At 51.1% G+C, this 22,484-nt stretch overlaps 3 protein-coding genes across 4 annotated transcripts in view; all 3 read left to right on the top strand.

Moving 5' to 3' along the window:
• Positions 1-8,800, top strand: part of EXOC6 (exocyst complex component 6) — a gene marked incomplete at both ends in the record, with an annotated part of 81,720 nt that extends 72,920 nt beyond the window's left edge. The window contains 3 exons of one of the 2 annotated variants that reach the window (XM_079536178.1): positions 7,818-7,930; positions 8,190-8,201; positions 8,668-8,800. In XM_079536178.1, coding sequence (XP_079392304.1) covers positions 7,818-7,930; positions 8,190-8,201; positions 8,668-8,800 — 258 coding nt within the window. The remainder of the gene's footprint in view (positions 1-7,817; positions 7,931-8,189; positions 8,202-8,667) is intronic. The other variant, XM_079536177.1, reaches the window with a different exon arrangement.
• A 1,652-nt stretch (positions 8,801-10,452) lies between these two features.
• Positions 10,453-15,884, top strand: CYP26C1 (cytochrome P450 family 26 subfamily C member 1; the record flags this gene model as incomplete). Its single annotated transcript, XM_079536132.1, has 6 exons — positions 10,453-10,644; positions 10,721-10,945; positions 11,059-11,334; positions 12,651-12,806; positions 14,957-15,439; positions 15,525-15,884. The coding sequence occupies 6 exons, from the start codon at positions 10,453-10,455 to the stop codon at positions 15,882-15,884; spliced, it is 1,692 nt and encodes a 563-aa protein (XP_079392258.1).
• A 2,950-nt stretch (positions 15,885-18,834) lies between these two features.
• CYP26A1 (cytochrome P450 family 26 subfamily A member 1) lies at positions 18,835-21,473 on the top strand (the record flags this gene model as incomplete). The annotated part of the gene is made up of 7 exons (XM_079535424.1): positions 18,835-19,023; positions 19,233-19,457; positions 19,565-19,849; positions 19,981-20,130; positions 20,469-20,603; positions 20,804-20,956; positions 21,132-21,473. 7 exons carry the CDS (start codon positions 18,835-18,837, stop codon positions 21,471-21,473), a joined length of 1,479 nt encoding a protein of 492 aa, XP_079391550.1.
• Between the last annotated feature and the right edge of the window lie 1,011 nt (positions 21,474-22,484).

The raw sequence follows: 22,484 nt of genomic DNA, 5'->3' as shown, positions 1-22,484 counted from the left end.
TTTTTTCTTAGCATAACAACAATTCCCAGAGGTCCAGCTGTCATAGCCCCGGCGTTTACTTGTTACACACTTACAAATGTGTCAAAGATTGTACCCCAACAGATACAATTTTCACGTATAAATTTGAAACAGATGTAAGTGTTTAGATATAAAACTGCCTCATTCTTGTGAATGTTTAAGTGTACCCAGTTTAGGCACAATTTCCGAGTGCTTAGTGCTTAGAAAAAGAAAGACAGAGAAAGCAAGCGCGTTGAAACGCGGTGGGCTTAAAAACTGAAAGACACCGCCTTTCTAACACAAACTATCCTTCCTTTGAAAATCCGGGGCTCAGTTTTCAAAGCATCGCGTAGGAATTTAGCCTGCGACCCCCATTGACACTAATGGGAATTGCATAGTTAAGTCCCCATACCATCGCTTTGAAAATGCATTTGTTCTATCAATCCAGAAAAAGGGCAGCATGAACTATAGGGAGACATTCGCAGATCAAGAGATCAATTTACACTTTGAAATACAAGACCCGAGTGTGTTATTCCAGTTATGTGATCGGTAGGGGGGATTTTAAAATTCACCACGTTCACAAAATAAGTCACCAGGAGTAAATAAAACCAAATATTTTGGCAAGTGGCAGGCAGACTTGCTAACCAGACTAACAAGGTATTTGTCAGCAGTGAGGAGCACCGACTGATGGAGTGCTAATTGCGTTCGGTTGGTGCGCTGGTAGCCCACGGTTCGCAGGCGCTGCCTTTTCTCCTTGTTTGCCAGACTTAGATACCTGTATCTTAAATACTTCCGTTGTTCCTTTGCAAACGGGGAATGTTTAGCACGAACAAGGCTTGTCTTTGTGCCGCTCTGACTTCGGTCCTTTGCGTTTTAGTTCCAATCTAGTGTTTTCATGGGCCGCATGCTTTAATAAATGGAGATAGCATGTTGTGAACTAGTGGGCATGTTATCTTACTGTTCCTGCAGGGGTTTTGTTAATTCGTTGCAAATAAGTGTGTACCTGTGGAATGTATGTTCACGTGTGCTTGTCTTTCTAAAAAGAAAGCGACTTTGTTTCATAGTGATGTTACTGCAGTGAGTCCCAGCCGTAGCCCATGGCCCCGTTTTGCTGGGCAGAGTATAAATAAGGGTTTTAACAAAAGGAAGACAGTGTTGCCTCAGAGTTCACAAGCTGATGAGATTATAGCTCCACTGAAAGGTTAGCATTATGTCAGAAATTATGAAACAAGGACTCTGATTGGCATGCTTTCTCTTCAGTCAGCAAACTCATTTGCTCTTCTGAATAGAAGGTGTCTGTAGGTACATTGTGAGCTCCTGGCAGGGATTTTGAGGAGTGGGATGGTTGTGAATGGCTTCTGTGAGTTTACTGTCTCTAAAATGAAAAAGTCCCCTCCCAATTCCAGCACTACTAACAGTATTATTAATATACTTGCTATTATTTTATCTCAGTGACTTACTTAGCCAATGGTCACGAGGCTTTTTTTTTCTAGGTCAAAAGCTGTGCATCCTCTAGGAAAAATGTGTAATGTTATTTCAGTATTCTCTCTTAAAGAGGTTTGCCATAGCCTGCAGCTGCGTATGCTTGGCACCACTGCTTTCCTAGCAGAGCTCACCAGTGTTCGAACCTTTGGGATTTTTTTAATTAAAGAGGTCAAAATCCATTATATCTAAATTTCAAAGAATTTACCAATTAGTTGTAGTCTGCAATGCCCAGCAGGTGGCTTTTATGCTATTAAAGGGAGATTGTTTCCATCTCTGATCAAAGCAAAAACAAAACAAAGGAAAATATAGAATATTTTGCTGTACACAGTGCAAACCTCAGGCAGTGTAAATTGTAGGTGCAAACCGTACATTAGGAGACTGCTCAGTTGTACCACTTCAGCAAAAGCTCTCTATATTTTCACACCGATCCCTGTGTGGATTTTAACAGCACTGTCTAAATCTGTTCAGATCACCGATTAGCTGAGAAGATTAGACAGCTTGCTATTTCCTGAAGTTAAGTTTTTAGCATTTGCGTATTTAAAAGTAAAAGTAGAAATGCGCAATTAAGAAGATTAACGAATTTGATAGAAGTAAAATCAGAAAAAGCTGATGGTGCTGGAATGCCGCAGAATGCAGAAAAGTTCTAATTTGCACTTTTCAACGAATCCAAACTTCCCAGATTTTTACCTACTTAAAAGAATGTTTGTGACCTTTTGACCCTTTTGTTATCCCTTGCTCAGAAAGGCCTTTATTCTGTAAGGCTTAGGTATAAAAAAATAAAAAGAGCGTTAATGGCATAACAGTCCTTTCTGATCACCCTGTGTAAGATGTTTATGCAAAGTGTCAATAGAAGCAATTGGCCTAACAGTGTGACAACCTGCTTTGCTTGGAAATGGGCTAATCTCCTGTTTGGGTTATCCAGAGGTCAGGTAAGGATTTCTTTTTTTGCACTCCCCATAGTGTGCGGGTGCATAACCTGAAAACACCATAGAGCAGAAATCAGGAGCAACTGAGCCCACGGATACCGCAAAGCTGTTAAAAAAAACAATCCTGCCCTTTTTGCTTTTCCTGAATTTTGTCCGGATCTGCTTTTGATTTTTCGCCCCTTTCCCGGAGAGTCTCAGTAGTATTGCTTCTACTTGAGCACGTATGATGGCCTTTTACAATATCATCTTCCACTGCGTTGCTTCACCCTTGCTTTTTTCATTTGTCGGTCGTTTTGGGGGGGATACTTTTTTCCCAGACGGATCTAATCCCACCCTTAATTTGAAATTCACATGCAATCTTGCTGTGGGTGGCAGGTTTGTGGCTGCCCCATCCCAGCAGGCCGAATGCACATTCGCACTTAGAGGGCCGCGATGTGGCCCCGGCCTGGAGCTCTGCTGGCATGAATCCACTTCTGTGTGTTTCCATAAGTGCCTTTTTTTCCTGTTCATTATGCCCCTGGGCTGTGGAAAGACAGCATTTATCAATATCAGCAAACTAAGCTGCAAGTGTTCTGACATTTTGTCAGGCAAATTGTACCTGAGAGAAGGTAATTACACATGCAGTGGAGTCCAGAAGTAACTGGGTGATTAGGGGTTAATAAGCTGCTCAGCATGCAAAATATTCCGCTTGTGAGTGTGGAAAGGAAGTCTGAAGGACATAACCAACAGTGACGTGTTTCAGAATTATTTTTTTGAATTCAAAATTACTCTTTTTTTGGTGGAATATTGGAATTTACAGGAAGGTGAGCTGGATGTTAGATGCACAACTTCTCATTTTTATCTCCACCTCCTGATCCGTGGGTGCTTTGCTGCCCAGCCAGAGCTACTTGCTGACACTCGTGACACTTCAGAAGAGATAACAGCACCACTCCATCTCATACTAAGCTATCTTGAGAACTTTAAATTAGACAACATTGTGTGTTGTCTAGAAAAAATTTGAATGGACACTGACCCCATTTCCTCCTGCAAAGCCCTCATCGTCATCTCCCATCTCTGCCGCGGTGTTGGCTCTGCGGACAGCTGGCTCTCAAAGTCGCATTATCTCCCAAGATTATTCCTGACAGTTGCCCCACAGTAAAAAGGAAAGGGCATCTGTATGATATCTGAGGATGTGACAGAGGCTCAAACAGGACTGAAAGGGCCGGATGGGTGAGTCTGACCGTTACCAAGTGCCTAAAATTCTCATGTAATTACAAGATGGCCTAAATACAGGAATAAGAGTGAGCTACTGAGGGCTTTGGGTACGGGTGATACAGAACAAAACTTTACTGACTAATGATTATCATTAATTTCTACCCTAAGATGGTCCTATCACCCTGGAGAAACCTTGGGGGAAGGAAGAGTTCTGAACTTGAATTATAGATGCAACCCATTTGAAACCTGAATTCTGCCCCTTAAATCTTAAGACATTTTTTCCCACGTGGCATCAATATTGTGTTGTGTTGTGTTAACCAAAGCCAGTAGTTATCAAAGTCTTGAAGTAAGACCTCTTTTGACTGAAAAGTAATTTAGTGTCCTTTACAACAATATCATTGTGTTTAAAACAATTTTTATAGAAAAAGGCAACATTGTCTGTTGTAAAACAAAGTATATGATTATATAGAATTATAAGAAATTATGTAGTATTACTTTTATGTAAGCAAAAGTATGAATAAGCACCTTTTTTTTGAGGTGGTATTTATTTCCAACAGAGAAAGCTTATGTTAGACTTGTAAAAAGGTATTTAGGAAGCACTTAGGCAAGTACAGAAAGTTAGAAAATCCAAGGCTTGTAGGGCATCACTCAAGTGTAGCATGGCAACAAAAGGCCTCAAGTTGAGGTGTATAGATCTGTGTATACATGGCTAATAATGTAGTGGAGAGGGCAGCACTTTAATATGCAGTGAAAAGAAGATGTTGTCCTTGGGATCATCAGCTCTGATGTTCCCAAGATGCCGGGTGAAATTTCCCCTTCTGTCTCACTTTTAGAATAGGTGTACAGCCTGCCTACTTGTAAATGTTAGCAGGGGACAGTCGATTGACACTGCATTTGAGTGTGGGTAGAGCTTTTCCTGTGTTTCTTTCTTGGTAATGATTCACCAATGCGCACACTTATCTGCAAATTCTAGTTAGTTGCTTGCAGTCAGAAAGGCTTTAAGAACTATTCCCATGCTCCTAGGGAAACATATTCTGCTTCATTATAAAATTATCAGGTATAGCATTGCCTGTCTTAGCTTATTCTTATTTTCCATGGTTGTTATGGGATAAAGAGAGTACAAGATAAAGAGAGTACAAGAGCACCTTTGTTCTTGTGTAGCAGAGCACCTATATCTGCCTTAATAGGTGCTTCACCGTGTCTTAGCTGTATAAGTTGGTTCTGACATGGGTGGATCCTTGGGTGTGAGCAGGTGGTTGGCTAACAGCCCATGGTCTGCCCTGCCCCTGAGAGCAGAGGGAAAGGTTTGGTTCTGTCCTGTTTGAAGGATTTCTTGTACATGTTAAGTATGAAGAGATGCATGTACAAAATAAAATGTTATTTTTTACTGTAATTTAAGTGCAAACAGTGCACATTCTAACCTCAAGGAAGTAGCAGCCAGCAGTGTGAGTGTGCTGTGCTACAGCATGGATTTTGACTTATTTTAAGGCAGAAATGTATTTATTGCCGATGCTCTTACTACAGAGCATGCCATTATGGGATACTGCTTGCTGGACAGCACATCCTGTTTTCAGTTATTGTCACAGTAATAGCAGTTTTAGTGGATAAAATAGCAATAGGGAGTGATTGCTTTCATTTGGCCTCTAACAGCTTGATTTTGGTTGCCACAACAAGAACTATCACAGGACCAATGGAGAGGCCCTTGTGACAAGCTCACCTCACCTTTTATCCCCAAATTGTTTTGTGTTACTGTAGCTGATACATGTTGGCAAAATTAATACCTTTACAGTTAGACTTGCCCTCAATACTTTTTTTTTCGCATTAGTAATAATCACAGTTTTTAAAACATCATAGATTTACAGCCTTCTTTTATTTCAGTGGAATTTAACATCTGCCCAATGTTACATCTCTGCAATATGTCAGCACATCGAGCCAAATCCACAAAATCTTTCCATTATACCTTCACCTTGAACGCTGTAATACCACCAAAGGCAGTTCCCTCTCCCTGTGGTTTTGCCCACGCCCAGTCCCTGTCACATCGTAAGATCATTTCAATGTAAATCTATTGTAAGTGAAATTACAGCATAAATACAGGGAAGAATTTGGTGTTTTTTTCCTTCTGTTGAGGAAGATGGCCAAGTGTTAATTTTCATGATAAATTCCACACAGCTTTCAGTTTGCATGTGGTAAAAAAATTTATTTATTGCATCTTCATGCTCTTCTGTTATCTTTCAAGAGTCTTGTACATAAAGATCAAGGTATCTTTACCCTCTATAACTACCACAGGATTAGGTAGGCCAGCTGGAATTATATGAAGTAGTCCAAACACTTGTCAGCATCTTTGGATGGATGGGCTGTCTTCCAGCTCGTGTGTGTGCTCGAGACAATCCCACCTTAAGAGAGGCCTTTCTGCCCACATGGGCTGTATGCTGCCGAGCATCACATCAGATGCAGGGGAACACAGACGTGAGAGAACCAAGCAGTTCCTGCCCACCTGCAGTACAGTACCGCTGTCAGAGCCGTTAGTGCAGCAGTGTGCCACAGTATGGCACTGTGGCTGTCAGGGGGACTGAACCACCGTACCTAATTGTGCACAGCAGCAGCCTGCGACCTTCTGCAGTGTCTGCAGCCCCTTTGGAGCCATACGTGCCAGACTGTGTTTGGTCGGTAAGTCTGACCTTCCACCCTCACTGTCACTGAGTGACTCAAACACCGATGGTACGAAGACCACAGTGTCAGTGCTGCAATGGGGATATTTCCTACCCCTACAAATTTGGTTTACTGAACACAGCTGCTGCAAGAACATCAGTGTGGTCCTTTTATAAAGACCTTCTCCATGTGGATCCCAAGTGGCAAGTGGCTCTGTAGTTGGTGGTAATTGATTCATGCGTTCTGTTTGCTTCTTTGTGAGAGAGAGGAAACATGAAGTCTCCAGTTTATGTAGCCTGTGTGCCTGTGGCTGTCAGCTTTATCTTCCCCTCATGTTGTCTGTCCAACTGTCCCACTTTCTGCTCTTTTGATCATGGTTTGGAGTTTACTGCACAGCCTCTGTGAGGACTGGGCACTGCTGGCTGTCTCAGCACAGGTAGTAAGGGATAGGTAACGCACAGTGGTGAGGGCGGGGGCTTCACAAATACCGCTAATTCCTGGGTTATCAGAGCCTGATAGCTCACACCAGCTCTGTTTGCTTAGTGACTGACAGCATATTCTCCACAGATCAATAGGAAAATTGATGGTGACCATACTGAGAAAGCAGTTATGAGAAAGAACTGATTGCATTCGACCTTGACAGCTATGGTGGATGTGTAGTCAGCAGAGAATGGAACAGCCTTCCTGCTTTTTATATGCCTTTCACCCAAGTGAGATGTTCAGATGTAAAATCTGGACGTCGCTGAAGTCTGTAATGTTTTTGTAGGAATTTGAAAGGACTTTGCAGTACCTGTGCCACAGGAAGTGTTACTCTGTGTTCAGAAAGCATTTTATTACATATATTAATTAGAAAATAATTAAATTAGACACTTTATTTGAAAATAACTTAAAGGTTCAGAAAGGAGAGGAGAACGGAAGCATGCAAGTTTGAGGGGGCAGTGCTTGGTGCTTGGATCCTTACTGCAGCGGCCCTGCTCTGGCTTACAGGCAGAAGAAGCAAATGCTGAACGGGAGGGGTGTTCCTTCCAACAGCAAACCGGTGCTGCTGTGGCGCAGGGCAGCCCGGAGCAGCCTCCAGCCGCGGGACGAGGAGGCCGGGCGCCGGCTGCGGGAGAACGCGGCGGTGCCCCGTTGGCATCGGCTGCTGCTGCGGGCCGGCATCGGGCGGCGGTGCCGAGCGGCGGCTCCTGGGCTGCGAGCGAAAGGCCGGCCCTGCGTGCTTATCTCTACTTGGAGGGTTTTTCTTCTTTCACCGTTGAAGCAGTTGAGTTTTTCGATCCAAAAGTGCGCTCGGGACAGAGGTGTAGGGATCGGTCACCGCAGAGAGTCCCGCGCGGGGGTTCTTTAATTCACTTAATTGAGACTACCTGAGCTTCTCCTTTAGGTGGCCGGGAGCAGCGATCCCTTTCTCCCTCCCCGCGGCGAATCACCCGGGCTGGGGCCGCCGGCATCCCCCGCTGGGCCTGGCCCCGAGCCGCCGCCTCCCGCCGTGCGGAGGGCGAGGAGGGGGCCCCGGGGAGAGAGCGGCCGGCGGCTGCCGCCCGCTCACCGCTTCTTCTCCCGCAGCTCTTGGACCTCTTCATGGTGTGGGACTGGTCCACCTACCTGGCCGACTACGGGCAGGCCACCTCCAAGTACCTGCGGGTCAACCCCAGCACGGCCCTCACGCTCCTGGAGAAGTAAGTGCATGCGCTGTGCCGGCCGCGGGGCTCAGCCCGGCCCCGACGGGGCGGCTGCGGAGCCGGGAACGGGGCCGCCCTCCCGGCGGCTGCGGCGCTGCCGGGGGCCGGGAGCCGCGGAGCCGCTGTGGAGCCGGAGCTGCTGCCGCGCCGGGAGACGCGGGGAAGCGGCGATGGGATGGGAGCGTGCGCGGGCTTGAAGGGCTTTTCTAACGGTGTTCTCTTTTCTCTCCTCCCTGTGACGATCTGCGCTTTGCAGAGTGCATAGAGGGTATGTACCGCTTATCTCTTATCGAATATTTTTTCTTCAGTTTATTACGTTTTCCGAACTTCGTTTTAAAATCCATCAATAACGAAGCTCAGTAGTAGAGCTCGGGGGCGGTTCGTGCAGCCTGAGCTCGGCCCAGAGCCACCGTTCCACTCGGATCTTTGTTTTCCTCCCTCTTTACGCAGCTGTAGGGGCAGCACCGCTGAAGTGGGATTTGCCTAATGTGATTTGGGAAGTAATATTTGTTACTGCGAGCTCTGAGTGCCGGAGGTTTAATTTAAGAACATACAGATAATGGACTTTGTAACCTTTCAGTTTGTTATAGTACAGAGATCAGAAAAGGAACGAGAGTAAACCTATTGAAGTAGAAAGGAAACCTATTTTAGTAGTCAGGTTTTCCCTTTTCAAATGGTGTTTCTAACATGTCAGTACCATTCCCTCCCCTCACCCTCTTTTTTTTTTCCTCCAGAATGAGAGACTCTAGCAAAAAGAACAACATTTTTGCTCAGTTCAGGAAGAACGATCGTGACAAGCAGAAGCTGATTGAGACTGTGGTGAAGCAGCTCAGGAGCCTGGTGAATGGCATGTCCCAGCACACATAGGCCTGCTGCTGCAGAACTGACCCTTGCCCCACCAAGAGGTATTTCAGAGCCACCCGTTCTGCCCAGCAGTGCTCTCAGTTGGGACATTTGTTTGACTGGTAAAGGAAAAGCGCAGCCCACGGCAGAGATGTGGGGCCCTCAGCAAATGTTCTTTGTACGAATTTTTAACGGATCGAAAACTATTTTGTATATTGTAAACAAATGGTGAAAAATGAGACTGTACAATAAAACCAGCTCTATCACATTGAACATGGGGCAGCTGAACTGTAAATACATTATTTATAAGTGTCTGCAGACAAGATGTTTGCAGTGTTGCTCTGGGCAGGAATTATCTGAGAAGTGATCCCTTATGGCTGGTTTCAGGATGAATCCTAATTTAATGTGTTGGGTTTTTTGTTTTGCTTTCTTTTTTCTTTTTTTTTTCTTTCTTTCTTTTTTTTTTTTTTAAGTGCTGAGATCCCCGCATTCAGGTACTGCCTGTCACTTTCCTGCATTAAATGTATAGTAGCCTTAAGGTGATTGGACATCATTTTATCTACCGAATTGTGTAGTCTGGAGGTATGAGAAAATCTTCTGATTTTTGGTACCTTTAAGAACTCCCCAAGTGCTAGGCTTGGTATTTATTTAGTGTTAGGACTTCTAGGCTTTGTTCTCTGAAAGAGTTTAATCTTGAGTTTCTGATTGTAAATAACCATTTGAGTTCTTTATAATGTGACTTTCTGGGTTCTGTTCCTCAGGGTGACCATTTCTAACCGTACTTTTTAAGATCCTGGGCTCTCCCCAGGGCGCGGGTAGGGAATAGATTTGCCACTGTTGGTTCTGTGCTGCCTCTGTTGGTCCCAACGCCCCATCCCAGCATGGAGTGCCCAGGCCAGGCGCCGTGCAGTCACCTCCTGGCAATTTTAGACATGAGGAAAATGTCTAACAGATACAAACCAAATGTAAAAATAATGTACATTTCGCTGTATTTTTAAGTTATTGACCGTCTAAATACAGTAATATAAACCTTACCCGTGTTTGCCTTTGATTTCATGTGTTTACACGCACTCGGCCCTGCGCTTCGGTGGGAGCCGCGCGGCTCCCGGTCATTTACCTCGGAGCGCGACGGCGGGACCGCGCCTGCGGAGTGGGACCGGGGCGTTATGGGGTCGGGCCGCGATGCCGTGCGGCGGCGGGGCGTAGCGGGGAACCGTCCCGGTTCTGGTTGAGACGGGAAAGCTGGGCTGGGCCGGGCCGGGCCGGGTCGGGTCGGGCTGTGGGGGGAGACCCCCGAGGGGCCAGCCCGCAGGGAGCAGCCACTGCCGCCCCCGATCGCCCCGCGCCCCTTCCATCAATCCCGGCTCTCCGGCTCCAATCACCGCACTTAGCTGCGCTGCTTAAATATGCAGGGCAGACGTCATCTGCGAAGGTGGATCGGGCGTTAAGTGGCCAATATCTATATAAATGTGGCCGAAGGGAGAAGCGGGTGCAGGAGGCGAGCGGGGCCGGGCGGGCCGCAGCCGCAGCCGCAGCCGCAGCCGGGAGGGCCTTTCCGCTCGCCGTCTCCTTCCCGGCCCCGCGCGTGGCAACCGCCGGGGCGGGCACCGCCGCCGCTCCCCGCCCTCCCGGCGCGGGGCAGGGAGCGGGACCCGCGGTGCGCCGCAGGAGGGAGGATGCCGGCCGGGCTCTGCTGGACCGCGGCGGCCGCCCTGGCGCTGCTGTTCCTGGCGCTGCTGCTCGCCCTGTGTCGGCACCTGTGGGCGCTGCGCTGGAGCCTCAGCCGAGATCGTACCAACGCCCTGCCGCTGCCCAAGGGCTCCATGGGCTGGCCTTTCTTCGGGGAGACCCTGCATTGGCTGCTGCAGGTGAGGTGCGGGGTGACGGGATGGGACGGGACGGGGGCCGGCGGGAGCCCCGAGCTGACTCACGGCGCATCCCTAGGGCTCCCGCTTCCACAGCTCCCGGCGGGAGCGCTACGGCAACGTGTTCAAGACCCACCTGCTGGGCCGCCCGGTGGTGCGGGTGACGGGTGCTGAGAACGTCCGCAAGATCCTGCTGGGCGAGCACACACTGGTCAGCGCACAGTGGCCCCAGAGCACCCAGATCCTCCTAGGCTCCCATACCCTGCTCAGCTCTACAGGCGACCTGCACCGCCAGCGCCGCAAGGTGAGCCCCATGGGTGTGCGGCTGGGCAACTCCTGCCCATGCTCAGCTCTCAGCACCATGCGGAGGACCCGTGCTTTAACCGCCTGCCTCTGTTTCCCCCCTTCTGCTTCTAGATCCTGGCCAGAGTGTTCTGCCGAGCTGCCCTGGAAAGCTACCTGCCACGGATTCAGAAGGTTGTGAGCTGGGAGCTGCGGGGCTGGTGCATGCAGCCGGGCTCCATCGCCGTTTATTCCTCTGCTAAAACCTTAACTTTCCGCATTGCAGCTCGGATTCTGCTGGGACTCCGTCTGGAGGAAAAGCAGTTCAAGGACCTGGCCAAAACCTTTGAACAGCTGGTGGAGAACCTCTTCTCCCTGCCCCTCAATGTGCCCTTCAGCGGGCTGCGCAAGGTACTGCTGCCTGCCCCGCTCCTGCCCGTGGCTGGGCCAGGCTGTGGCTGCACAGATCCCTTCCTCAGGCCTGACAAGGAGCACCCCAATGAGTCCAGGGCACTGCCCACCCCGCTGCTGGGTGCCTCCAGCACCTGCCTGCATAGACTCTGGTACAGCATGGAGTTGCCACATGCATGGCTGGAGCCTTTTCCTCAACTATGCTTACCCAATGCCTGCTGCTGTGCCAACTGCATTCCTCCTGGGTTCAAGCCCACTTGTGGCAGAGGTCTGTGTGTGAGCAGAGAGCAGCAGGCACAGAGGAACCTCCCTGTGCACTTTGGGCAGGCTGAGCATTGGAGACCCCTTTTTGGTGCCTGGTGCAGTGCTGGAGGGGAACATGGCAGTGGGACAGCCCGTTCTGCCTCTCATAGTCTCCATTCATTCTCTGCTGCCCTGCCCATTCTTGCCACCTGTCCCTTTTCAATCTGCTCTTTCTCATCTGGCTTTGGGTTCCACAGCCCAAATTGCCTGCCTTTTCCATCAAGGCATTGCCCAACCTCATTTCCTCTATGAACTCTGCTTGCCATCACCTTCCCCACCACCCCCCGCTGTCACCATCGTGAGCTTCTACCACCCACCTGTCCCTTCCTGCCTCCTCAGCTCAGCCATGGCCAGTCTGACCCCAGACCAATCTCTTCACCTCCTCCTGCTCACTGCCCCTTTTCCTTTACTCAAGTCCTTCCTGTCTGGGTTCTCCTTTGTAACTACTTTCAAGCTGCTGGCTGTGGCCATTTCTGCCCCCAACCACCTGTTCCTTCTAGCTTTGCTGGAGGCCTCCTGCCTCCATCCATTCCTGCTCTGCAAGGACATTGCTCCTCAGTTGGTTTTGCTGCACAGCCAGAGATTAGCCAGGCGTGATTAACATGTTCCCAATCTGGAAAATCCCCTCATTTGTCACTGTCAGTGCCTTGCTTCCAGGGCTCGTCTTTATTAAGTGACCTCACCCTCTCCATGGGACAGGCTCCTATTGGACCTGGCCAGGCCAGGAGTTGTCTGGTGCAGACCTCTCTGGATTCAGTCCCACAAGTTTGCTGCTGTCAACTCATCCCAAAGCCTTTCCTAGGGCTTATACTGACTCACAGCAGGAAGCCAATGAATCCTCAGCAGTTCTCACAACCTGCTGCCTGCTGCAAGGCCCTGGGGCCTGGCAGTGGGCTAACTCCGCTTTGCTGTTGCAGATTCTGGAATTAAAGATGACCACAGTGGGAGTCCCCAGCCTCTCCAGAGAGGGGGATGTGCCCAAGGCTCTCCTGACCCGTGTCTGCATCCCACAGGGCATCAAAGCACGGGACATGCTGCATGAGTTCATGGAGAGGGCCATACAGGAGAAACTGCAGCGAGCCATGTCAGAAGAACACAGCGATGCTCTGGATTTCATAATAAACAGTGCCAAGGAGCACGGCAAAGAGTTCACTATGCAGGAGCTGAAGGTAACCGCAGCCCCGCGCAGTTCCCTCCTGAGCTGGTGGCTGTGAGCGTGGGGTGGAGGGGTGGCAGGAGAGGGCTGTGCAGGACTGCTGGTGGGGCTCTACCTTACAACAGAGCTGGAGCCTAAAATGGAAACAAATGCCTCTCTGCCTGTCCTCTTCACAGGCATCTGGCCTCAACCTGGCTTAGACAAACCTGGCATGTAGACTTACATGGCTGTGCTCAGATTCTGTACATCAGTGTGCACTCGATAACCTCCAGGATGCTGTCCTGGAAATACATAGAGCTGCACCCAGGGCAGTGTGCTTGTAGATCATGTCACTCCATTCCTCAGGGCTGGGAGCCCAGAGAACTCATCAAAACGGGCTCTGGGCTGGAATGATGGGTTCTGGGACATACCCTATCATCTCCTTATTAATTACATTGAGGAGCTTGAGGACTGTGTGATGCAATATGATTCACTGCTGTGACTTAGGGATGAACCCAGCAGTCCTCACTGGGACAAAATGCGGTGAAGAGCACTTTGCCAAAGGTCTAGGGAAAAAAAATTGTCGTTAGTGCTGCATCATTCATACCTCCAGGTCATTCCAGGTGAGGCAGGGACATGACACTGCATCTACGTGGCAAGTTTTGAAGCAGTTTTGCATGGGTGCAGTTTAAACATACAGGACACATGGCTTTACTGTTTATTTAGATATTCAAGGATAGTGATCCAATGCTAAATGTTTCGTACATATTTTGTAGAAGTGTAATCTCCAAATTCTGAAGTGTTTGGGAGACATTACAGAGGTTCTTAGGTGCAATTAGAACTGGTTTATTTCAAGATAACTAAAACTAATTCCCAGACTCAAAATGTGATCAGTTAGTCTGGATTGAACTTTGTGAGTATTCATGTGTGTATTGCACAAGAATAACTACATGACCTCTCATCGTGTCCCTGGCTCTGATGACAGGTGAGATGACAACAGCAGGAATACACAGATATTGAAGACAGTGTGGGGTGACATGGCAGTGACCTGGGGCTGGCTGTCCCCGGCTCAGTGGTCCGGCTCCCAGTTGAGCTGCAGCACTGGAACACACTGAGGCAGCTGTGGGAGAACGCAGCCTCACTGTCACCGGTTGTGTTGGCACTGTAAAAACAGGGAGAGAAAGTAAGCTTCTCAGTGTCACAATTTACATGGCAGCACCATCAGAGGCTGATGCAGGCAGTCATAAGGGCTATTATTTCAAAATACAGAGCCTGCTCTAATTTTCTTGTGCTATATTGTAATGTCCTGGCTTTTAATTGCAAGCTGTGGAACTCACAGATTTATTTTCATCTGTGTCTGCTGTCTTGTGGGTGTAAAGATTCCTGCTGCCGCCTGCAGGAGGTGTGCAGGGGTCAGCAGGGACCTGTTATTTCACCTGAAAGATGCCCTTGAAAGCTGCATTTTGGCAAAAGCCTGCAGTCCAGACAACTTATGTTGCTGGTGATGGTTGCAAATCTTTGCTTCATTACTCTTGACCTTACCAGAATTGGCTCCAGGAGACTTAAGACATCAGGTGTCCTTCTCTGTGCTTCTGGCCTCACCCTCCAGACCTAGCTCCAGTAACTCTTAACTTTCTGCTTCTGAGCATTGGTCTGAGTCCCCTCCCACACAAGCAAATGGTCAATTACAACAAGATGGATTGAATGGAGCCCATTTTAGCTGCCAGTGTGATCTGTACATAAACTTGCAACCTCATTGCTCCTGGCTGGCCAGAGAGGCAAAAGCTGCAGGGGAGGCAGGGGAAAGTGCTGATGAAGGTAAAAAACATAATGCTTAAAGTGAACTTCAGCCTTTATGATAAAATGCATGTTGAAATTCTTGTTAAGGTTTGTAAATTTTGGGCAGGAAGCTGAGAAGAGCCAGAATGGAAAAGATGTGTGCTTAGTTGTTTTGGCATCAGTTCCTAGGCAGGTGGATGTCTGCTCTGTGTGGAGGTGGATGAGCATGGATATGTCGCATACAGATCCCTGCCAGCACTGGGGGGGTGCAGGCTGGAGAGAATGGAGGCAGAGGTAGGGCTCTCTGCACAGGGACAAAACCTGTGAAAGCTGAGAACAGTCTGAAAATCCTATCACAACAAGCTCAAAGTGGCATTCAAACTTGTCACTTTCCTTCCCTGCCAGGAGTCAGCCATTGAGCTCATATTTGCTGCTTTTTTCACCACGGCCAGTGCCAGCACCTCCCTCATCCTCCTGCTGCTAAAGCACCCCTCAGCAATCGAAAAAATCCGTCAGGAGCTGGCATCCCATGAGCTGTACCCACACCAGCAGAACTGCCCCATGGCACCCTACCCAGCAGCAGGCAGGGACGGCAAGCAGCAACTCCTTAGCACAGCCAGCGATGCTCATGAGGACCAGAACCAGCCGCCTGACCCCATTGAGGAGACAGAGCTGGGGGGTGGCTGCTTCCCCCATCTCCCAGCCCCGCTGGAGCCCACACACCCCTTGAGCACCCCCCAGCCCCGGGGCTGCCGCTGCCCCTCGGACATCAGCCTGGAGCAGCTGAGCCGCCTGCGCTACCTGGACTGCGTGGTCAAGGAGGTGCTGCGGGTACTGCCGCCTGTCTCTGGGGGGTACAGGACTGCACTACAGACCTTCGAGCTGGATGTAAGTGCCTGCGGAAAAGGGAGAAGGGGGGCTGCCCCCAGGTGCTTCTGCTGGGCCCTAACTCTCCCCTCTATTCCTCTCACAGGGTTACCAGATCCCCAAGGGCTGGAGCGTGATGTACAGCATCCGTGACACGCATGAGACGGCTGCCATCTACCAGAGCCCCCCAGGTGGCTTTGATCCTGACCGCTTCAATGTCACCCAGCCAGAGGCTGCTGGCCGCTTCCACTACATCCCTTTTGGTGGCGGGGCACGGAGCTGCATCGGCAAGGAGCTGGCGCAGGCCATCCTGAAGCTGCTGGCCATCGAGCTGGTCACCACGGCCCGCTGGGAACTGGCCACGCCGACCTTCCCCGCCATGCAGACCGTGCCCATCGTGCACCCCGTCGACGGGCTGCAGCTCTTCTTCCACCCCCTGCAGCCCCGTCGTGGCGGTGAGGCCTGAGCCAGGACGCTGAGCTCAGCCCGGTGGCGGTGGTCATGGCTGAGGTACTACAGAGCAAAGCCCCAAAGGCTTGTTGTTTTTCCCCTTTCTGATGCTCAGTGCATTAGGAATGGTCCCACAGAGCCCTGAGCACCAAGGGGAGCCTCACCCCCACCAGCCCAGCCCCACACACATTCCCAGGAGCAAAGCCCCATTCCTGCCGCAGGGCTTTCTCTCACGGGTGTGTGAAGGAAAGGCAAGAGCATCCTGCACACCCCGTCCTGCACACCCCGTCCTGCACACTCTGTCCTGCACAGCACAGCTTTCTAGAAGTGGAAAAGAGGGAAGACGAGGGCTCTGCAGGAAAACACACGCTAGGTCTGCCCAATTCACAGTATTAGCTCTAGGTAGGATAACTGTGTCAAGAGGTTTCTATTGTAAATATTTCATCTCTTTCCTTCACTTCCTATTAGAGCCACCACAAATGAGACATTTGTTGACCCAGTGGCTGTGTGTGCAGTGCCTGAGTGCCATACTGCTGCCTGGGGCCTGACATGTAGCCTTATCCCAAGTTCCTGCAGGATGCAGAGAGCAGCCTGGCACGGGGCACAGACCTGTCGTGAATAAATGTCTGGGAAATGTTCATTTCTGAACAGGTCTGCTTAGTGAGGGCACATCCTGTGCTCCTGCTGGTGCTGGCACATGGTGGAAGGACATCTGCATAGTGCTATGGTGGCTGTCACAGGGCAGCCGTGACCCTGCCTCAGCCCTGCCCTAGCACTGCCCTATGTGTAAGCTCTGATTGGTGGCTCTGGGGCACTACAGTGGTACCTGGGGTTGAGCCCAGGAGCTGGGGACACATTTTCAGGTGGCACATTTTGAGTGCCAGAATGTCTGGTGTCAGTGCCAGGCTAAAAGCCACCCTGCCTGGGCTGGTCCCCATCACACATCTATGCTGAGGCATGCAGCGGGGTGCAGTACTGCCTGGGGCAAAAATGTGGCTCCCAAATGTGGCGAGTCAGATCTGGAAGAGGTTGAACCACGGGACTAAGTTAAGTGCTGTTGGCAGCTCGACCCCATTGTGAACCAGAGCCTCTGCCCCTCCTGACCTTGTCCTGAGAAGTGTGTCTCCCTGGCTATCGGAAGGAAAGTGGTGGCTGCAGGTGGAACTGGGTGACTGCTGCGAGGCCGCCGGTGTGGCAGTGACCTGGGGGACATGAGGGACGTGTGGGCTCCAGCCATGGGAGCACCGGGGTTCCTCCATCAGCGCACTTAAAAATTACCCCGAGCGCTAACGAGCCCCGCAGTCACCCACTGAAATGTGTAACGTAGATCTAGTTAAAAAAAAAAAGACCTGAAACTGATTTTGTTTTCAGATAAACATGAGCATTTACAAATGAAGTGTAATAATTGTTACTTGTAATCAAAGTTTGTTCATATTAGGCTGTTAATTTCTTGACCTCCTTCCAAGATGTTTTTAATTATCCCTTTCACTCTTTACCATTTGATTCTTTTCGAGCCGATGGCTGCGGAATACACAGCTGGGGAGATAATAAAGCCTTCCTGCGGCAATTATCGGTGCTCAGGCCACCGTATCTCGTTATTTTGACAGACAGTGAACTTGGCGCGGTTGCCGGCCGGGTTCACGCAGATGTCACGGTCCGTGTTGTAGGTCACGAGCGGGTCAGCGCCCGGCGAGGGGAGAGCGCCGGGTCAGGGCGCGGCCGCCGCTCCGGGCCGAGCGCCGCAGGGCTGCCCCGAGGGTCCGCCCGGGCAGGGGCTGCGAGGGGCGGGCGGCCACATGGGGGGGAGGGAAGGTCCTGTCCGGCGCGCCGAGCGTCAGAAAAGTACTAATTTAAAATGACGCCTCGCCAGCGCCACCACCCCTGTAGACACAAACACACACACACGCAACTTCCAGCGTTTATTGAGGTCGTGGTAGGAGTAAGAAAGCAAAAGTAAAAAGGATAGGAAAATGGAGGGATAAAAGGGAAGCGATCACGATAGTTTATTGGTAGCTGCGGAGCGGTCCGCAGCCTTATCCTTCCCTCCGCATCCCCGCAATGCCCGGCGGCCGCGTCCTTCGGAGCTTATTCTGCACGGGCCCCAGCGGAGCCCATCGGGGTCAGCTCCTGCAGCCCCGGGGCCGCGCTACTCCCGCACGTCGAACCCCGGGGCTGCGCCGGAGGGGAGCATAGCCCGCCCGGCGGGTACGGCCGTGCCGAGCGCCTCTCCCCGGCCGCGGTAGCCCCGGCGAGCCCCGGGCGAGGGCGGGCAGCGGAGATCGGAGCCGAGCGCAGCGGGCAGGGTGTTCCCTTTCCGCGCTCACCTCCCTTTCCGTCGGTGACCCGCGGTTGAACCTGCATCGGGAGGCCGAGACGGAGCGCTGCCCGCCGTTCCTTCTTCCGAGACCGGGCAGAAACACGAGCCGGGCCTTCCGAGGTGAGCCGGAGGACGGCGGAGCCACCTCCGCCGACGCGGCTCTGCCCGGGGAGCCCTCAGCCCGGCTACCAAGGGGTCCCGATGGGCGATGAGAGGGCCGGCGACGGAGACCCACGGCGGCTGGGAGCGCCCCGAGCGTGGGTACCTCCCGGCGGCAGGCTCCGTGCCGCCGCGACGGGGCACGTCTCCGCCTCGGTGCTGCCGGTCCCCAAGGAGCGCGGCGGTAAATCCGAAGGGGCGATTGGTCCCGCAGCACCCCGTCCGTCTGCCCGGCGGCCGTCTGCAGCGGGCGAGATGTGCCGCGCAAAGCAAACGGTTAAAGATTTCGGGGGGAGGAGCCAGGCCGCAATCCGCAATTAAAGATGAACTTTGGGTGAACTAATTTATCGGATGGTAAGGTAGGGTGGGCAGCAACCTGGGAAGGGTATAAAAGACGGCCCGCGGAGAGCCCGGGCTGCACACTCGGAGCTCCCGGGGGGCCGGGCCGGACCGGACCGGGCTCGCTGTCCCGCTGTCCCGCTGCCCCACCATGGGCTTTTCCGCCCTGGTCGCCAGCGCCCTGTGCACCTTCCTGCTGCCCCTGCTGCTCTTCCTGGCCGCCGTTCGGCTCTGGGACCTGTACTGCGCCAGCGGCCGCGACCCCAGCTGCCCGCTGCCGTTGCCCCCGGGTACCATGGGGCTCCCCTTCTTTGGGGAGACGTTGCAGATGGTGCTGCAGGTAAGGCGGGCAGCTTCCCCTCTCCCCGCAAGGGACGAGGCTGAGCAGGGCTGCGCCGGGCTTCTGAGCTCAGGTGTGGATGAGCTCATTCTTCTCTTTTTTTTTTTTTTTTTTTTTTTTTTTTCGTCTTCTCTCCCCCCTGACCCCCATTTATTTATTTAAAACTTATTTATTTTTTTTCAATTTACTTACTTCCCTTCCCTGTCCAGCGGCGGAAATTCCTGCAGATGAAGCGCAGGAAATACGGCTTCATCTACAAGACTCATCTCTTCGGGCGGCCCACGGTGCGGGTGATGGGCGCCGAGAACGTGCGGCACATCCTGCTGGGTGAGCACCGCCTGGTCTCCGTGCAGTGGCCCGCCTCGGTGCGCACCATCCTGGGCTCAGGCTGCCTCTCCAACCTCCACAATGGGCAGCACAAACACCGCAAAAAGGTACAGCCCCAAAGGCGGGCTGGGAACGGGGCAGCTGTCCTGCATGTGGTGGCTGAGCCTGTATCCCCTTCCTCTACTCCTCCTTCTCCTCCTTGTCCCCTGGGCAGGTGATCATGCGGGCCTTCTCCCGGGACGCCCTGCAGCACTATGTGCCCGTCATCCAAGAGGAGGTGAGTGCCTGCCTGGCACAGTGGCTGGGCGCCGGGCCCTGCCTGCTGGTGTACCCTGAGGTGAAGCGCCTCATGTTCCGCATCGCCATGCGCATCCTGCTGGGCTTCCAGCCCCGCCAGGCCGGCCCTGACAGCGAGCAGCAGCTGGTGGAGGCCTTTGAGGAGATGATCCGCAACCTCTTCTCCCTCCCCATCGACGTGCCTTTCAGTGGGCTCTACCGGGTGAGACTCCAGGCCAGCTAGGGGTGCTCCCAGGGCAGCAGGGAGGGATGGCGGTGTGGTGTAAGTTGGCAGCATGGCGTAAGTTGCTGGGGTGGCACAAGTCCCAGCTCACTCTCCCCCTGCTTGCACAGGGCTTGAGGGCACGCAACATCATCCATGCCAAGATTGAGGAGAACATCCGTGCCAAGATGGCCCGCAAGGAGCCTGAGAGTGGTTACAAGGACGCGCTGCAGCTGCTGATGGAGCACACACAGGGTAATGGAGAGCAGCTCAATATGCAGGTGAGGTTCCCCCCATCCAAATCCATCTCTTCCCACCCTGCTTCTCTCCCTCAGTCAGCAGCATGTTTATCTTCGGGACTGAAAACAGAGAGCAGGAGTTGCTGTTCCTTTGCCAGGTCATAAAGCAGCCTGTGTAGTGCACGAGAGTCCTGGGGATAGAGGATGCAGCCAGGCTGCTGGATGAGGGGTGTAGGGTTGTGCTTGTGGGGACCACCTCCCACTCTGGCTCCTGGGTGCCCGCTCCAGCCTAAGATCACCAAGCCGCATTGGTGGTGGAGTGGGCCCAATGGGGATACCACACTCAAGGCATATTTTCTCTCTCCTGTCCTGCGAGTAAGGAGCTGAAGGAGTCTGCCACAGAGCTGCTGTTTGGGGGCCATGAAACCACTGCCAGTGCTGCCACATCGCTGATCGCCTTCCTGGGGCTCCACCATGATGTTCTGCAGAAAGTGAGGAAGGAGCTGCAAGTAAAGGTGAGTGTCTTTTCCACAGCCACTTCCCATGAGCAGGCAGTAGAAAGGTGCCTCAGAGAGGTGTCCCAGGATGGGTTCCCCTTGACATAGGAGGTTCCCTACTTATAGGAGGGCAGGGAAATACCATTAGCTGAGGGACAGCTGTCTTGCAGTGCCTGGAGCCTGTTCTATAAATGTCATGGCAGCATCTTCCTACCTAGGGGTTACTGTCTGGTCCCAACCAAGAGAAGCAATTGGACATGGAGGTCTTGGAGCAGCTGAAGTACACAGGCTGTGTTATCAAGGAGACCCTCAGGCTGAGCCCTCCCGTTCCTGGAGGATTCCGAATAGCACTCAAGACCCTTGAGCTGAATGTAAGTAGGGCTGGGCTCAGCTCCTCGTAGCACTGCCAAGTATGAATGTGCTTCTGTAGGTACCTGCCTTAGTGAGTGGGGGGAATCAGAAGGTGCACCTGCATGTCACATGCTGAATCTTCAGCTTCCTTAACAAAACAATGTGCTTCATGTCTCCTCTCTCTTCTTTTGGTAGGGATACCAGATCCCCAAAGGCTGGAACGTTATTTACAGTATCTGTGATACCCACGATGTGGCCGATCTCTTTACTGACAAGGACGAGTTCAACCCAGACCGCTTCATGTCTCCATCTCCGGAGGACTCCTCTAGGTTCAGTTTCATTCCTTTTGGTGGGGGCTTGAGGAGCTGCGTAGGCAAAGAGTTTGCAAAAGTCCTTCTAAAAATATTTACGGTGGAGCTGGCGCGAAGCTGTGACTGGCAGCTGCTAAATGGACCTCCTACAATGAAAACGGGCCCCATAGTGTACCCTGTGGACAATCTGCCTGCCAAATTCATAGGTTTCAACGGCCAAATCTGAGTGCTCAATGCTTCCCTCCGGCTGGATTTCTGTATAACATCTCATATGTACATAGTAACTTTTTATTGTAACGAAGGCCTTTAAATATTTAAACTTGTAAATGTACAGTAGTTATTTATGTCTAAGTATTTCAAAAGGCTTGTGATTTTTTTCCCCAAGCACTACAATTATGGGTCGCTGATTCATAATTAGATAATTTTATTTCTATAGAAATAAGTTTTCCCCTATTTAAAAATCTTACTGCAAGCTGGCCAGATACATGTTTGACAAGACATTTCACCATGGTGTATGCATTCAGAAATATTCTCAAAGGCATTTGGAACGGCAAGTAGCTATCATCCAAATTATCTAAATCATTATGGTTTGAGGTTTTCAGTATTATTTGTGTCTAGACCTCATGTCTAATGTGTGAATTTTAAGTTTGATAATAAAGTTTATTTTTGAAGATCCTCTGTATGAAGATCTGCCTACATACTAGAGGGTAGCTTAGCCAGATAAATGAGTCTAAAGGGTTTGAATATCAATCAGGCTTGCTTTTGTGGATATGCTGTTTGCTGTTTTTATGCTCACACCTCTCCCCTACCCTCTTGCCCCACATGTGCTTCTCACTTGTGCACAGTAAACTGTTTCAGCACTGTGATATGACAGTAACTGCTATGCGTCTCTTTATCATAATGTTGAGACATAGTAAATAAGGAAGTAAAGGGAAACAGAAGAACAGCACGTAACACGAGTGTTTATCTGGAAATGGAGAAAACAGGTAGGGAGAAAAAACTCCATGAAGGTTCTCTCCTCCTGTGTTACTGCTGACCTGTATAAACAGAGCACTGGCTCTTGTTCTATGTTGAGTCTGCAGTCCATGAGCCTTTACTTACAAAGGTGTCTCTTATCAGCTGTTAGAGCAAATAAAATCTGCTATGATTTCTTGTTAAAATGCAACAGTTCTGCGTAGGTCAGAGATAGAGTGTGCATTTGGTTTAAGAACTTCTTTCCTGGAATTCAGCAAAGTGA

The sequence above is a fragment of the Tetrao urogallus genome (assembly GCF_951394365.1).
Source record: "Tetrao urogallus genome assembly, chromosome: 5".
NCBI lineage: Eukaryota > Metazoa > Chordata > Aves > Galliformes > Phasianidae > Tetrao > Tetrao urogallus.
Note: the sequence above shows the minus strand (reverse complement) of the source record. Positions and strands in the feature narration are given on the sequence as shown.